The sequence below is a fragment of the Lynx rufus genome, unplaced genomic scaffold, assembly GCF_022079265.1.
Source record: "Lynx rufus isolate CCGP_SWC_20201006 ecotype Redwood Valley unplaced genomic scaffold, mLynRuf1.p SCAF_21, whole genome shotgun sequence".
Lineage (NCBI taxonomy): Eukaryota > Metazoa > Chordata > Mammalia > Carnivora > Felidae > Lynx > Lynx rufus.
Window position 1 is genome coordinate 1173810 of NW_025814836.1, and position 17442 is coordinate 1191251.

At 35.3% G+C, this 17442-nt stretch overlaps 1 protein-coding gene across 1 annotated transcript in view; it reads left to right on the forward strand.

Moving 5' to 3' along the window:
• The window catches only part of OCA2 (OCA2 melanosomal transmembrane protein), a 424483-nt gene that overhangs the window by 225255 nt on the left and 181786 nt on the right, over positions 1–17442 (forward strand). Inside the window, exon 18 of the mRNA XM_047086660.1 lies at positions 5615–5742. Within this exon, the coding sequence (XP_046942616.1) occupies positions 5615–5742 (128 nt within the window). The remainder of the gene's footprint in view (positions 1–5614; positions 5743–17442) is intronic.

Below are 17442 nucleotides of genomic sequence, written 5' to 3' on the forward strand. Positions count from 1 at the left end.
CTTTATACATTTTAAAGTGCATAATTCAGTGACATTAATTACATTCACTGTGTTGTATAACCATTACCACAATTATTTCTAAAACCTTTCATCACCCTAATAGAATTAAATTAAACACTAATTCCTCATTCTCTTCCCCTGTATCCTCAGCCCCTGGTAACCTATGATCTACCTTCCATCTCTATGAATTTAGGTAAATTCCAAATTTAGGTAAATTACCTATTCTAGATATTGCATATAAGTGGAATCATACAATATTTGTCCTTTTGTGTCTGGCTTATTTCAATGAGAATAATGTTTTCATGATTCATCCACATCATAGCATGTATCAGAACTTCATTTCTTTTTGTGACTGAATAATATTACATTTTCTGTATATATACCACATTTTGCTTACCCATTCATCTGTTGATAGATACTTGGGTTGTTTCTACTTTTTTGCTGTTGTGAATAATGTTACAGTGGTACAAAGGTATCTGTTTGAGTTCCTAATTTCAGTTCTTTTGGGTACATGCCTGGGAGTGGAATTGCTGGGTCATATGGTAGTTCTATGTTTAGCTTTTTGAGGAACCACTAATTTGTTTTCCACAGCAGTTATATCATTTTTTTCCCACCAACAATGTATGAGAGTCTCGATTTTCCACATCTTCTCCAATGCTTGTTATTTTCTGTTTTTCACCCCTAATTATAGTTGGGTTTTCTGTTTTGTTCTATCAATCTATGTGCCTGTTTTTGTGTCAGTACCATACTGTTTTGATCACTACAGCTTTGTAATATAACTTGATGTCCAGAATTGTGATACCTCCAGCTTTGATTTTCTTTTTCAAGATTGCTTCAGCTATTTGGGATCTTTTGCATTTCATACAAATTTTAGGATTGTTTGTTCTAGCTCTGTAAAAAATGCTGGTGGTATTTTGATAGGGATTGCATTAAATGTGTAGATTGCTTTAGGTAGTATAGGCATTTTAAAAATATTTGTTCTTCCAATCCAAGAGCATGAAATTTTTAAATTTCTTTGTGTCATCTTTAATTTCGTTCTTCAGTGTTTTATACTTTTCAGAGTACAGGTCTTTCACCTCTTATTTAAGTTTATTCCTAGGTATCTATGTTTTTGGTGCAGTTGTAAATGGGATTGATTCTTGATTTCTCTTTCTGATGCTTTCATAATTGGTGTATAGAAATGGAAGAGATTTCTATACATTGATTTGTATACTGCAACTTTACTGAATTCACGTAGCAGTTCTAGAAATATTTTGGTGGAGTCTTTTGGGTTTTCTGTATAGAATATCATATCCACAAATAGTGAAAGTTTGACTTCTTCCTTGATAATTTGGATGCCTTTTATTTCTTTTTATTTTCTGATTGCTATGGCTAGGACTTCCACTACTATGTTAAATGTGAGAGTAGACATCCCTGTCATTTTCTTCACTGTAGAGGTAAAGCTCTCAGTTTTTCCCCATTGAAGATATTAGCTGTGGATTTTTCACATATGACCTTTATTATGTTGAGGGATGTTCCCTCTAACCCTACTTTGTTGAGGGTTTTTATTATGAATGGATGTTGTACTTTGCTAAATGCTTTTTCTGCATCTGTTGAGAGAATCATATGGTTCTTATACTTTCTTTTATTAATATGATGTATCACATTGATTGATTTGTGAATGTTGAATCACTCTTGCAGCCCAGGAATAAATCCCACTTGATTGTAGTGAATGGTTCTTTTAATGTGCTGTTGGATTTGATTTGCTAGTATTTTGTTGGGAATTTTCGCATCCATGTTCCTCAGGGATATTGACCCATAGTTCTCTTTTTTAGTGGAGTCTTCATCTGGTTTTGGAATCAGGGTAATGATGGACCCATAGAATGAGTGGAAAATTTCCTTCCATTTACATTTTTTGAAATAGTTTGAGAATAATAGGTATTAAGTCTTCTTTAACTGTTTGGTAGAATAGGACATCCCTATGAAGCCATCTGGTCCTAGACATTTGTTTGTTGGGAGGTTTTTGATTACTGATTCAATTTATTTCCTGGTTATTGATCTGTTTAAGTTTTCTATTTATTCTTGTTTTAGTTTTGATAGTTCACATGTTTCTAGAAATTAATCCATTTCTTCCAGGTTGTCCAATTTGTTGCCATATAATTTTTCATGATATTCTCTTATAGTTATTTGTATTTCTGTGGTGTTGGTTGTTATTTCTCCTCTCCTATTTGTGATTTTATTCATTTGGGTCCTTTCTATTTTTTTCTTTTGATAAGTCTTGCTAGGGATTTGTCTTAACTTTTTCCAGAGAACCAGCTCCTGGTTTCATTGATCTGTTCTATTATCTTTTTCGTTTCTATATCATTTATTTCTGTTCTAATTTTTATTATTTGCCTTCTTCTGCTGGCTTTAGGCTTTGTTTGTTGTTGTTTTTCTAGTTCCTTTAGGTATAATGTAAGTTGTTTATTTGAGATTTTTCTCGATTCTTGATACAGGCCTGTATTGCTATATACTTATCTCTTATGATCTCTTTTGCTGCATTCCAAGTGGTTTTGGACCATAGTGTTTTCATTTTAATTTGTTTCCAGGCATATTTTTATTTCTTCTTTGATTTTCTTGTTGACCAATTCATTTGTTAGTAGCATTTTGTTTAACCTCCATGTATTTGTAGGCTTTCCAAATTTTTTCTTGTGGTTGACTTTAAGTTTCACAGCATCGTGGTCAGAAAATATGCATGATATGACATCATTATTTTTGTACTTATTGAGGCCTGATGTGTGACCTAGTATATGGTATATTTTGGAGAACGTCCCGTGTCCCATGTGCACTTGAAAAGAATGTGTATCCTGCTGCTTTAGGATGAAATGTCCTGGATATATCTGTTAAGTCTGTCTGGTCCAGTGTGTCATTCATAGCCATTGTTACCTTGTTGATTTTCTGCCTAGATAATCCGTCCATTTATGTAGGTAAGGTTTTAAAATTCCTTACTATTATTGTATTACTTTTAATAACTTCCTTTATGTTTGTTATTAGTTTTATATATTTGTTTTCTATAAAGTTGGGGGCACAAATATTTATAATTGTTAGACCTTCTTATTGGATAGTTCCTTTTATTATAGTGCCCTTCTTCCTCTCATGTTACAGTCTTTGGTTTAAAATCTAGTTTGTTTGAAATAGGTATTGTTACTTTCGCTGTCTTTTGACATCCATTGGCATGACAAATGTTTCTCCATCTCCTCACTTTTCAGTCCAGAAGATTTTCCTGGATTATGTAGATGGGTCTAGTGTAATCACATGGGCCCTTAAAAGTAGGAGTGAAGACAGAAGAGTCATTTTGAAGTTTGAGAGGGACTTTACCTACCATTGCTGGCTTTGATGATAGATGAAGTTGGGGGGGCACGGTCATGAGCCAGGAAGTTTGAATGGCCTCTAGAAGCTAAGAACAACTCTTGGATGACAACAGCAAGGAAATTGGGACCTCAGTCTTTTTTTTTAATTTTTAGTTTTTTATAATTTTTTTGCATGTATTTTTTTTTTGAGAGACATAGAGAGATAGCACAAGTTGGGGAGGGGCAGACAGAGAAGGAGACACAGAATCTGAAGCAGGCTCCAGGCTCTGAGCTGTCAGCACAGAGCTCGATGCCGGGCTTGAACTCAAGAGCTGTGAGATCATGAACTGAGCCAAAGTTGGACACAAACCACTGCACCACCCAGATGCTCCAGGGCCTCAGTCTCAAGGCTGTAAGGGATTGAATGTCGGCAACTTGAAAGAATAAAAAAACAGATTCTCTCCTAGAGTCTCCAGAAAGGAATTCAGCCCTGCCAACACCTTGATTTTGTCTTGATGAGGCTCTAGTGAGAAATGTAGCTGAGCCCACTATACTTCTGATATATGAACACTGTGATATTAGAAGTAGGTTTTATTTTAAGCCACTACACTTATGGCAATTTGTCATGGCAGGTATAGAAAACTAGTACTCTTTTTATGTCTACAGAATTTATAGACATGTCATTGTCCTTATTCTTGATATTGGCAAATTTTGTCTTCTCATGTTTTATCTTATTCAGATTGGCTAAGGTTTATCAGTCTTCTTGATTTTCTCTAAGAGCCAACTTTTTGTGGCATTGATTTTCTCTAATATTTTTCTATTTTCTATTTCAATTATTCCTGCTCCAGTCCTTATTCTTAATTTTCTTCTACTTATTTTGGGTTTTATTTGCTCTACTCATTAAAATATGTGCAGACTATATATTTTTTTTTAATTTTTTTTCAACGTTTATTTATTTTTGGGACAGAGAGAGACAGAGCATGAACGGGGGAGGGGCAGAGAGAGAGGAAGACACAGAATCGGAAACAGGCTCCAGGCTCTGAGCCATCAGCCCAGAGCCCGACGCGGGGCTCGAACCCACAGACCGCGAGATCGTGACCTGGCTGAAGTCGGATGCTCAACCGACTGCGCCACCCAGGCGCCCCTGTGCAGACTATTTTAACATAAACTTCACAAAAGAAGATCTATGGATGGCAAATAGCTACATGAGAAAAAAGTTCATCATTAGTCATTAGAGAAATGTAACTTGAAGCTAAAATAAATATCCTTCATACTCATTGGAATGTCTAAAATTTAAAAAGGCTGACCCAGTGTTGAAAATGTGAAGGAAATGGAATTCTCATATACTGTTGGTGGTGTAAAATGTTACAGCCATTTTGGAAAACAGTTTCATAGTTTCGTGAAACACAAACATCCTATAATATTAATCTATCATGTGATCAACTAGTCCATTCCTAGGTATTTTCCCAAGGGAACTGAAAACAAATGTACATACAGATAATTGTATATGAAAGTTAATAGCACATTCATTTGTAATAGTCAAATAAAGGAAGCAATCCAAACATCCCATCAACAGTGAATAGATATGTACACTGTGGCATGGCCACGCTATAGCATACTACTAAATAATACAAAATAATGAGCTATTGAGCCACACACCAACCCTGAAGAATCTTAAAATAGTTCTGCTGAAATGGAAGCAATCAGACAAAAGAATGTATGCTGTATGATTACATTTATAGAAAATATAGAAAATGTAAACTAATCTATATTCAAAGAAAAGATGTATTCCTGGGCATAGAGTAGGGTAACAGGGGGAGATAGAGGGGATACAAGAACGTGGACATTAGTAAAATGCTAGGGATAGTGAATATGTTCATTATCTTGATTATTGGTTTTATGGGTACATATATTAGCCAAAATATAAATTGTACATTTTATTTATTTGTTTTTAAATTTTTTTTTAATGTTTATTTATTTTTGGGACAGAGAGAGACAGAGCATGAATGGGGGAGGGGCAGAGAGAGAGGAAGACACAGAATCGGAAGCAGGCTCCAGGCTCTGAGCCATCAGCCCAGAGCCTGACGCGGGGCTCGAACTCACGGACCGCGAGATCGTGACCTGAGCCGAAGTCGGACGACTAACCGACTGAGCCACCCAGGCGCCCCTAAATTGTACATTTTAAATATGTTTAGTTTGCAGAATATAAATTTTCTTCATTAAAGAAAATGATCAGAAGATAAAATCTTAGTGTGTTAGCATTTGAATTACATCTATGTCGATATGTCCACTTATTTGTTTTCCAGGGTGGATTGCTATTATGGGTGCCATCTGGTTGCTAATTTTAGCTGATATCCATGATTTTGAGATAATTCTACACCGAGTGGAATGGGCAACTCTTCTGTTCTTTGCAGCACTTTTTGTTCTAATGGAGGTAAGACTTTAGAATTCTTGCAAAGTAATCCTTTATCTGACTTTTATGTTTCATACTTTATTGTGCAAATGAAAAAAGCCTAAGTCTATAGTCTTTCCACTTATTTAACATGGGGGAAATGATGGAAGTTATAAATAGACTATTTTAAGTTAAACCAGGTTTTATTCCAGCCACCTAAATATTTTCTGATAAATTGTTTATTTGGTTGTTGTTTTTAAAAATTATCTTTGTGATTTATAAACTTGCTCTAATTTCATTTTCCATGAAGTAGAATTTGCTCTAAGTTGTGTTTACAGCTGAGTGACTTGTTACAGAAAATTGGCAGGGTGAAATTATCTTGATGATCTATTTCATTTTGTGTAATGTTTAACTAAATATTCTATGTTATCATGGAAAAGACTACATAAAAAGAGTGAATATTATTTTGGTAATAGTTGTTATGAAATGTATTCAAAAAATTATTCACATTATTATTCAATCTTGAGACTTGATTTATGAACTTGTGTCCTCCTCAAATACAAGGTTTGCTGAAATAGAAAAATACTACTCCCTAAAGGATATCTCAAGCACACCAAATATCTCACATTAATTGTTTTTCTGTCTGCTTTCTTTAATTAGAATAATGATAATAATGTTTGTTCATCCATGTCTTTGTATGTATTTTAGCTCATTTGTTTTATTGCTGAATAGCATTCTACTTTGTGGATACCATTTGATGAATATTTGTATTCTTTCCAATTTTGAACATTATGAATATTACTATCATAAACATTTGTGTAAATTTGTGTGTAAACTTCATGTGGAATATATTTTCATGTCTTTGAGATATATGCTAGGTTTTATCATAAGTTTAGCTTCTTAAGAAACTGTAAAAATGCTTTTCACAGTGACTGTACCATTTTACATTCTCACACTTTGCCTTTCTTTTTTTTTTAAATATATGAAATTTATTGTCAAATTGGTTTCCATACAACACCCAGTGTTCATCCCAAAAGATGCCCTCTTCAATGCCCATCACCTACCCTTCCCTCTCTCCCACCACCCCATCAACCCTCAGTTTGTTCTCAGTTTTTAAGAGTCTCTTATGCTTTGGCTCTGTCCCACTCTATCCTCATTTTTTTTCCCTTCCCCTCCCCGATGGGTTTCTGTTAAGTTTCTCAGGATCCACATAAGAGTGAAAACATATGGTATCTGTCTTTCTCTGTATGAATTATTTCACTTAGCATCACACTCTCCAGTTCCATCCACATTGCTACAAAGGGCCATATTTCATTCTTTCTCATGGCCACGTAGTACTCCATTGTGTATATAAACCACAATTTCTTTATCCATTCATCAGTTGATGGACATTTAGGCTTTTTCCACAATTTGGCTATTGTTGAGAGTGCTGCTATAAACATTGGGGTACAAGTGCCCCTATGCATCAGTATTCCTGTATCCCTTGGGTAAATTCCTAGCAGTGCTATTGCTGGGTCATAGGGTAGGTCTATTTTTAATTTTTGAGGAACCTCCACACTGTTTTCCAGAGTGGCTGCACCAGTTTGCATTCCCACCAACAGTGCAAGAGGGTTCCCTTTTCTCCACATCCTCTCCAGCATCTATAGTCTCCTGATTTGTTCATTTTGGCCACTCTGACTGGCGTGAGGTGATATCTGAGTGTGGTTTTGATTTGTATTTCCCCGATGAGGAGCGACATTGAGCATCTTTTCATGTGCCTGTTGGCCATCTGGCTGTCTTCTTTAGAGAAGTGTCTATTCATGTTTTCTGCCCATTTCTTCACTGGATTATTTGTTTTTTGGGTGTGGAGTTTGGTGAGCTCTTTATAGATTTTGGATACTAGCCCTTTGTCCGATATGTCATTTGTAAATATCTTTTCCCATTCCATTGGTTGCCTTTTAGTTTTGTTGATTGTTTCCTTTGCTGTGCAGAAGCTTTTTTTTTTTATCTTCATGAGGTCCCAATAGTTCATTTTTGCTTTTAATTCCCTTGCCTTTGGGGATGTGTCAAGTAAGAAATTGCTGTGGCTGAGGTCAGAGAGGTCTTTTCCTGCTTTCTCCTCTAGTGTTTTGATGGTTTCCTGTCTCACATTAAGGTCCTTTACTCATTTTGAGTTTATTTTTGTGAATGGTGTGAGAAAGTGGTCTAGTTTCATTCTTCTGCATGTTGCTGTCCAGTTCTCCCAGCACCATTTGTTAAAGAGACTGTCTTTTTTCCATTGGATATTCTTTCCTGCTTTGTCAAAGATTAGTTGGCCATACTTTTGTGGGTCCAATTCTGGGGTTTCTATTCTATTCCATTGGTCTATGTGTCTGTTTTTGTGCCAATACCACGTTGTCTTGATGACTGCAGCTTTGTAGTAGAGGCTACAGTCTAGGATTGTGATGCTTCCTGCTTTGGTCTTCTTCTTGAAAATTACTTTGGCTATTCGGGGCCTTTTGTGGTTCCATATGAATTTTAGGATTGCTTGTGCTAGCTTCAAGAAGAATGCTGGTGCAATTTTGATTGGGATTGCATTGTATGTGTAGATAGCTTTGGGTAGAATTGACATCTTAACAATATTTATTCTTCCAATCCATTAGCATGGGATGTTTTTTCATTTCTTTATGTCTTCTTGAATTTCCTTCATAAGCTTTCTATAGTTTTCAGCATACAGATCTTTTACATCTTTGGTTAGGTTTATTCCGAGTTATTTTATGATTCTTGGTGCAATTGTAAATGGGATCAGTTTCTTTATTTGACTTTCTGTTGCTTCATTATTAGTGTAGATGAATGCAAATGATTTCTGTACATTGATTTTGTATCCTGTGACTGCTGAATTTATGTATCAGTTCTAGCACACTTTTGGTGGAGTCTGTCCGGTTTTCCATGTATAATATCATGTCATCTGCAAAAAGTGAAAGCTTGAATTCATCATTGCCAATGTTGATGCCTTTGATTTCCTTTTGTTGTCTGATTGCTGATGCTATCACTTCCAACACTATGTTAAACAACAGCGATGAGAGTGGACATCCCTGTCGTGTTCCTGATCTCAGGGGGAAAGCTGTCAGTTTTTCCCCATTGAGGATGATATTAGCTGTGGGCTTTTCATAAATGGCTTTTATGATGTTTAAGTATGTTCCTTCTATCCCAACTTTATCAAGGGTTTTTATTAAGAAAGGATGCTAAATTTTTTCAAATACTTTTTCTGCATTGATTGACAGGATCATATGGTTCTTATCTTTTCTTTTATTAATGTGATGTATCACGTTGATTGATTTGCAAACGTTGAACCAGCCCTGCATCCCAGGAATGAATCCCACTTGATCATGGTGAATAATTCTTTTTATAAGCTGTTGAATTCAATTTGCTAGTATCTTATTGTGAATTTTTACACCCATATTCATCAGGGATATTGGCCTGTTGTTCCCTTTTTTTACTGGGTCTCTGTCTGGTTAAGGAATCAGAGTAATGCTGGCTTCATAGAATGAGTCTGGAAGTTTTCCTTCCCTTTCTATTTTTTGGAATAGCTTGAGAAGGATAGGTGTCATCTCTGCTTTCAATGTCTGGTAGAATTCCCCAGGGAAGCCATCTGGTCCTGGACTCTTATTTGTTGGGAGATTTTTGATAACTGATGCAATTTCTTCGCTGGTTATGGGTCTGTTCAAGCTTTCTATTTCCTCCTGATTGAGTTTTGGTAGAGTGTGGGTGTTTAGGAATTTGTCCATTTCTTCCAGGTTGTCAAGTGTGTTGGCATATATTTTTTCATATATTCCCTGATAACTGCTTGTATTTCTGAGGGATTGTTTATAATAATTCCATTTTCATTCATGATTTTATCTATTTTCGTTCTCTCCCTTTTCTTTGTAAGAAGCCTGGCTAGAGGTTTATCAATTTTGTTTATTTTTTCAAAAAAACAACTCTTGGTTTCATTGATCTGCTCTACAGATTTTTTAGATTCTATATTGTTTATTTCTGCTCTGATCTTTATTATTTCTCTTATTCTGCTGGTTTTAGGGTGTCTTTGCTGCTCTGCTTCTATTTCCTTTAGGTGTGCTGTTAACATTTTGTATTTGGGATTTTTCTTGTTTCTTGAGATAGGCTGGATTGCAATGTATTTTCCTCTCAGTACTGCCTTTGCTGCATCCCAAAGCATCTGGATTGTTGTATTTTCATTTTCGTTTGTTTCCATATGTTTTAATTTCTTCTCTAATTGCCTGGTTGATTCATTCATTCATTCATTAGTAGGGTGTTCTTTAACCTCCATGCTTTTGGATGTTTTCCAGACTTTTTCCTGTGGTTGATTTCAAGCTTTATAGCATTGTGGTCTGAAAGTATGCATGGTATGATCTCAATTCTTTTATACTTATGAAGGGCTGTTTTGTGACCCAGTCAGTATGTGATCTATCTTGGAGAATGTTCCATTTGCACTCGAGAAGAACGTATATTCTGTTGCTTTGGGATGCAGAGTTCTGAATATATCTGTCAAGTCCATCTGATCCAATGTATCATTCAGGGCCCTTGTTTCTTTATTGACCGTGTGTCTAGATGATCTATCCATTGTTGTAAGTGGGGTGTTAAAGTCCCCTGCAATTACCACATTCTTGTCAATAAGTTTGCTTATGTTTGTGAGTAATTGTTTTATATATTTGGGGGCTCCTGTATTCGGCGCATAGACATTTATAATTGTTAGTTCTTGATGGAGAGACCCTGTAATTATTATATAATGCCCTTCTTTATCTCTTGTTACAGCCTTTAATTTAAAGTCTAGTTTGTCTGATATAAGTATGGCTACTCCAGCTCTCTTTTGGCTTCCAATAGCATGATAAATAGTTCTCCATCCCCTCACTTTCAACCTGAAAGTGTCCTCAGGTCTAAAATGAGTCTCTTGTAGAGGGCAAATAGATGGGTCTTGTTTTTTTTATCCATTCTGATACCCTATGTCTTTTGGTTGGAGCATTTAGTCCATTTACCTTCAGTGTTATTATAGAAAGATATGGGTTTAGAGTCATTGTGATGTCTGTAGGTTTCATGCTTGTAGTGATGTCTCTGGTACTTTGTCTCACGTATCCCCCTTAGGATCTCTTGTAGGGCTGGTTTAGTGGTGATGAATTCCTTCAGGTTTTGTTTGTTTGGGAAGACCTTTATCTCTCCTTCTATTCTAAATGACAGACTTGGTGGATAAAGGATTCTCAGCTGCATATTTTTTTCTGTTCATCACATTGAAGATTTCCTGCCATTCCTTTCTGGCCTGCCAAGTTTCAGTAGAGAGATCCGTCACGAGTCCTATGGGTCTCCCTTTATATGTTAGAGCACGTTTATCCCTAGCTACTTTCAGAATTTTCTCTTTATCCTTGTATTGTGCCAGTTTCACTATGAAATGTCATGCAGAAGATCGATTCAAGTTGTGTCTGAAAGGAGTTCTCTGTGCCTCTTGGATTTCAATTCCTCTTTCCTTCTCAGATCTGGGAAGTTCCCAGCTATGATTTCTTCAAGTACACCTTCAACACCTTTCCCTCTCTCTTCCTCCTCTGGAATACCAATTATGCGTATATTATTTCTTTTTAGTGCATCACTTAGTTCTCTAATTTTCCCCTCATACTCCTGGATTTTTTTGTCTCTCTTTTTCTCAGCTTCTTCCTTTCCATAATTTTATCTTCTAGTTCACCTATTCTCTCCTCTGCCTTTTCAATTCGAGCTGTGGTCATCTCCATTTTATTTTGCAGCTCATTAATCGCATTTTTTAGCTCCTCCTGGCTGTTCCTTAGTCCCTTGATCTCTGTAGCAAGAGATTCTCTGCTGTCCTTTATACTGTTTTCAAGCCCAGCGATTAATTTTATTACTATTATTCTAAATACACTCTCTGTTATATTGTTAAAATATTTTTGATCAGTTCGTTAGCTATTGTTATTTCCTGGAGGTTTTTTTGAAGGGAATTCTTCCGTTTCATCATTTTGGATAGTCCCTGGAGTGGTGCGGAACTGCAGGGCACTTCCCCTGTGCTGTCTTGAATAACTTGCCTTGGTGGGCAGGGCTGCAGTCAGACCTGATGTCTGCCCCCAGCCCACCGCTGGGTCTACAGTCAGACTGGTGTGTACCTTCTCTTCCCGTCTCCTAGGGGCGGGATTCACTGTGGGGTGGCATGGCCCTTCTGGGCTACTTGCACACTTCCAGGCTTGTGGTGCTGGGGTTCTGGTGTATTAGCTGGGGTGGATTGGCAAGGTGCACAGGGGTGGGAGGGGCAGACTCAGCTCGCTTTTCCTTTAGAGATCCGCTTCGGGAGGGGCCCTGCAGCACCAGGAGTGAGTCAGACCCGCTGGAGGGATGGATCTGCAGCAGCACAACGTTGGGTATTTGCAAGGTACAAGCAAGTTCCCTGACAGGAACTGGTTCCCTTTTGGATTTTAGCTGGGGGGTGGGCAAGAGAGATGGTGCTGGCGAGTACCTTTGTTCCCCGCCAAGCTGCGCTCTGTTGTCTGGGGCTCAACAACTCTCCCTCCCGTTGTCCTCCAGCCCTCCTGTTCCCCGAGCAGAGCTGTTAACTTATAACCTTCCAGATGTTAAGTCCCGCTTGCTGTCAGAACACACTCCATCTGGCCCCTCCGCTTTTGCAAGCCAGACTAGGGGCCTCTGCTTTGTTGGCGGGCTGCCCTTCTGCCCTGGCTCCCTCGCGCCAGTCCGTGTAGTGCGCACCACCTCTCCACCCTTCCTACCCTCTTCCGTGGGCCTCTTGTCTATGCTTGGCTTCAGGGAATCTGTTCTGCTAGTCTTATGGCGATTTTCTGGCTTATTTAGGCAGGTGTGGGTGGAATCTAAGTGATCAGCAGGACACGCGGTGAGCCCAGCATCCTTCTATGCCGCCATCTTCCCAGAAGCCCCTGCCTTTCTTTTTGATTATAGACATTCTAGTAGGTGTGAAGTGGTACCTCATTGTGATATTCAACATCATGTTATTAGCCATTTGTATATGTTCATGGATTTCTATTCAACTCTTTTCACTTGGGATTTTTTTGTTGTTGAGTCATCATTGTCATGAGTCATAATGGTCCTTTGTATATTCTGTATATTAATCTTTCATCAAATATGGTTTGATTCTGAATGTACATTGCCATTATATAGAAATACAATTAATTTTTCATATTGATATATCCTGTGACCTTGCTGAGCTCATTTATTAGTCTAGTAGTTATTTTTGGATTCCTTAGAATTTTCTTTCATGTCATTTGTGAATAAAGACATTTACATTTCTTCCATTTCTGATCTGAATGCCTCTAAGTAGCTCATTTTCTCTCCCTCCCTCCTTTCCCCATTTTTTTCTTCTCTTTTTTTCCCTCTTGTCTTGTTGGCTAGAACTTCCAGTTCAGTTGAATAGAAATAGTGAACATTGACCTCCATACCTTGTTCCTGAGCTTTGGGGAAACATATTCAGTTTTTCACTATTATGTGCAATGTTTGTTGTACGTTTTTTTTTTTAATAGAATCTTTTTACCAGGTTCCAATATATCTCAAGTTTCTTGTGAATTTTTATCAGAAATATATATTGGATTTTGAAAAATGTTTTTCTGTATCTACTGAGATGACCATGTGATTTTTATTCTTGGGTCTATTAATTTGAATCTATTAATATGGTATACTACATTAATGGATTTTCAGATGCTAAATCTACTCTGAATTCCTAGAATAAATCTCACTTGGTCATGGTGTATAATAAATTGTTGAGTTCAGATTGTATGAGAAATATTGGTCTTTAATAATAATAATAATAATAATAATAATAATAGGATTGTAATTGTAAAGGATTGGCTTTAATATTCAGTTGAGGTTTTCAGTGAGCCACCTGGGTCTGGAATTTAATTTGTGGGAAATTTTTGTGTTTGTTTTACTAATTCAGTTTCTTTGGTCATTCAGATGTTCTCTTTCTTTCATAAATTTTAGTAATTTTTGTCTTTTATAAATTTGTCTATTTCATTTAAATTGTTTATTTCTGGCATAAGTTTATAATATTTCCTTATAATACTTTTTGTTTCTGTAATGGCATTAGTGATGACCCACTTTCATTTCTGATTTTGGTGATTTATCTCTCTCTTTTTCTTGATCAATATAGGTAAATTTGCACAATTCTGTTGATCTTTTTAAAAGAAGAACAAATTTTAACTTCATTGAATCAGTCCATAGTTTTTGTTTTGTATTTCATTGATTTCTAACCTTCATTATTTTATTTCTTATACTTGCTCTTGACTTAGTGTTCTCTTTTCCCTCCTACGTTTTTAAGGAGGAACCTTTGGTTATTGACTTGAAGTCTTTCTTAAAACTATACATTTTCCCAAGCACCACTCCTCTGAATTCCTTAAATTACATGTATTTATTTCATTTTCATTTAGTGCAAAATATTTTCTAATTTTCCTTGTAATTTCTTTTTTAAATCATAGATTATTTAGAAGTATGTTTTTTAAGTTCCAAATATTTGAGGATTGCCCATATTTCCTTCGTTTTTTATCTTTAATTTAATTAAGTTTTGCTTTCCATCATTTCAGTCCTCTTAATTTTATTGTTTGGTCTCAATAAAATTTTATTGTTTGGTCTCAATAAAATTTGGTCTTTCCTGGAGAATATTCCACTTGTGCTTGAAAAGTTTGTGTTCTTTCCTGTTGTTTGGTGGAGTGTACTATAAATGCCAGCTATGTCTTCCTTGTGAACAAATTTAAGTCTACATATCACAGATATTCTGTGTAGTGGTTCTGTCAATTTTTGAGAATTAGATATGGAAGTCTTCACTATTTTTGAATTGTGTACTTTTTCTTTCAAATGTGTTCATTTTGCTTTGTATTTTGAAAATCTGTTGTTAGGCACATATGTTTTATAATTATATCATCCAAACTAATTGAGGTTTTGTCATTATTATGTGTCCTTCATTTTCTTTGGTAATATTTTTGTGCTAGATCTGTTTTGACTGATATTGATATAGCCACTTTAGCCCTCTTTTGTTTACTGTTCAAATGGACTTTCACTTAAAGAAAATAAAGTTTGATGATTTTTCTTTTGATGGAAATGTTTAATCCATTCACATGTAATAAAATTATTTTACACTTGAGTTTATGTCTTCCATTTTGCTATTTGTTTTTGCTGTCATGTTTATTTTTTATTCTCTCTTCTGCTTTGCTGCTTTCTTTGGGTAAATAAATATTTTCTTTTGTACCATTTACATTCTCTTCTTTGTTTCTTTCTTTACACCGAATTTTTTAAAGATTATATTTATTTTGAGAAAGGATGTGAGTAAGGGAAGGGCAGAGAGAGAGGGAGAGAGAGAATCCCAAGCAGACTCCACACTGTCACCACAGAGCCCAACATGGGGTTTGAACTCATGAACTGTGAAATAATGACCTGAACCAAAACCAAGAGTAAGATGTTTAACCTACTGAACCACCCAGGTGTCCCTTGAATTATTTTCTTATTGGTTACAGTAGGAGTTAAACTATGGATCTCAATTTATTACAGTCTACTTTGGATAAATAGTAACTTACTTCTAGTAAAATATAGAAATCTTCCTCTAATATGGCTCCAATTTCTCCTCCCTTCTTTATGTTTTTATTCTTGCATATATTTATAAGTATGTTATATGCCTAACATAGTTTTATCATTATTATTTTATGCAATGCATTTTAAATAAAATGAAGAAAATAAAAATATATTCATAGTCATATATATATATATATGTATGTCATTTATATATATATATATAAGACCTTTTTCAATAGCTATTTATTCCTTTGCATGGATTTAAGTTGCCTTTTGGTGTCAGCCCAAAGAAATTCCTTTAATGTATCTCGTAGAGCAGGTCAGCTGGCAGTGTATTCTCTTGATCTTTGTATGTGAATGCCTGTACTTTGCCTTCATTTTCAAAGAATGGTTTTGCTGATCAATATATGATTCTTGGTTTCTAGTTGTTTTTTTCTTTCAACACTTCAAGTCCGTCATCCTACTGCCCTCTGGTCTCCATTAATTCTTATGGGAAGTCAGCTGTCAATCATACTGTTTTTCTTCTACACATATTGATTCATATTTCTATTGAAGCTTTTGAGATTTTGTCTTTGACTTTCAGTAGTTTGATGTGATGCATCTAGGTGTGGATCTCCTGGTGTTTATTGTACTTATGAGTTTTTTGGTTTTTTTGGCTTTTCAGGTCTGTAGATTATTTAAAAAAATCAATTTTGATTATTTGAATAGTTTTGACTACTATTCCTTCAATTACATTATTATTCCTCCTTTTTCCTCTTTAAGTTGTATTATTTTCTTCTCTTTCTGGGACTCCTATAATAGTCATGTTTGTTTGCTTAATGGTACCCTAAAGTTCTTCATTTTTTCACATTTCCTCATTATTTTTTTTCCTGTTCTATAAAGCAATAATTTCTATTGATAAATTTAAGTATTCATTGAGTCTTTTTATGTCATCTCAAATTTGTTGAGTCCTCTGGTCATTTTTTCATTTAACTCATGATTTTCAATTCCAGAATTTCCATTGTATTCTCTTAAAAATAACTTTTATCTTTTTATGATTCTCTACTTAAGGCATTATTGTCATAATTTTAAACATGATTTCCTTTAGCTCTCTGAACATATTTCAAATTTGTTTTAAAGTCTTTTCTGAATCCAACACCTGTGCCCCCTCTTACAATTTGTATTGACTATTTTCCCCCATAAAGTATGGATTATACTTTCCTGTCTTTGTTGTTGGAAAATGAAAAATTTAGATAATATATTTTAGCAACTCTGGATATTAATTAATTTCCCTGGAAGGTTGTTGCTAATTCTGTTTATATTAAGCCACTATAAATATTCTTCCTTGTATTTAGAAACAATTTTTATCTTACAGTCAATTTTGTCTGATATTAGCATAGTATATCAGCATTTTTTTATTATTGTTTGTATGGAATATCTTTTTCAATCCTTTTAATTTCACTGTATTTGGATCTTAGAATCTAAGTTGAATTGCTTGTATATAGCATATAGTTGGAACATATTTTTAATAAAAATTCATTCGGCCCAAATCCACCTTTTAATTGATGTGTTTAATCCATTCATATTTAGTGTAAATATTGAGAAGTTAGTATTTATGTATAATTTTTAAATTTTACATTACTTTTTATATGTCTCTTTTTGTCTGTTTTCCTGATCTTGTTAAGGCATTTGTTGATACCACATATAGCTGTTAGGCTTCACTAATTCTCAAATAATTGCTCCATTATTTTTGATAATTACTGTGTCATAAATTCCTGACAATTCCTGAGTTAGAATAATCCAGTTACATTTACTTCCCTTTGAAGAGGTAGTTTTGAGAATGTTTTTTTGTGTTTCTTGTTTGTTTTTTTCTGACTGTAATAGGCTTCTTCTTAACTGTCTCTTTCTCTAGTTCCCTCTGGTGAACTAGGTGGCCTAGTTAGTTTTGTTACTCTCATGGAGTTTTCAGCCTCCTCTTAATTGCTTACCATCATGTCTTTATTGTTTTTGAGAGAACTCTGAAGCTTGAACTTCACTACACTGTTTTATTTTTTACTTATTTATTTTTAATATGAAATTTATAGTCAAATTGGTATCCATATAACACCCAGTGCTCATCCCAACAGGTGCCCTTTTCAATGCCCATCAGCCAATTTCCCCTCCCTCCCACCCCCCATCAGCCCTCAGTTTATTCTTAGTTTTTAAGAGTCTCTTATGGTTTGGCTCCCT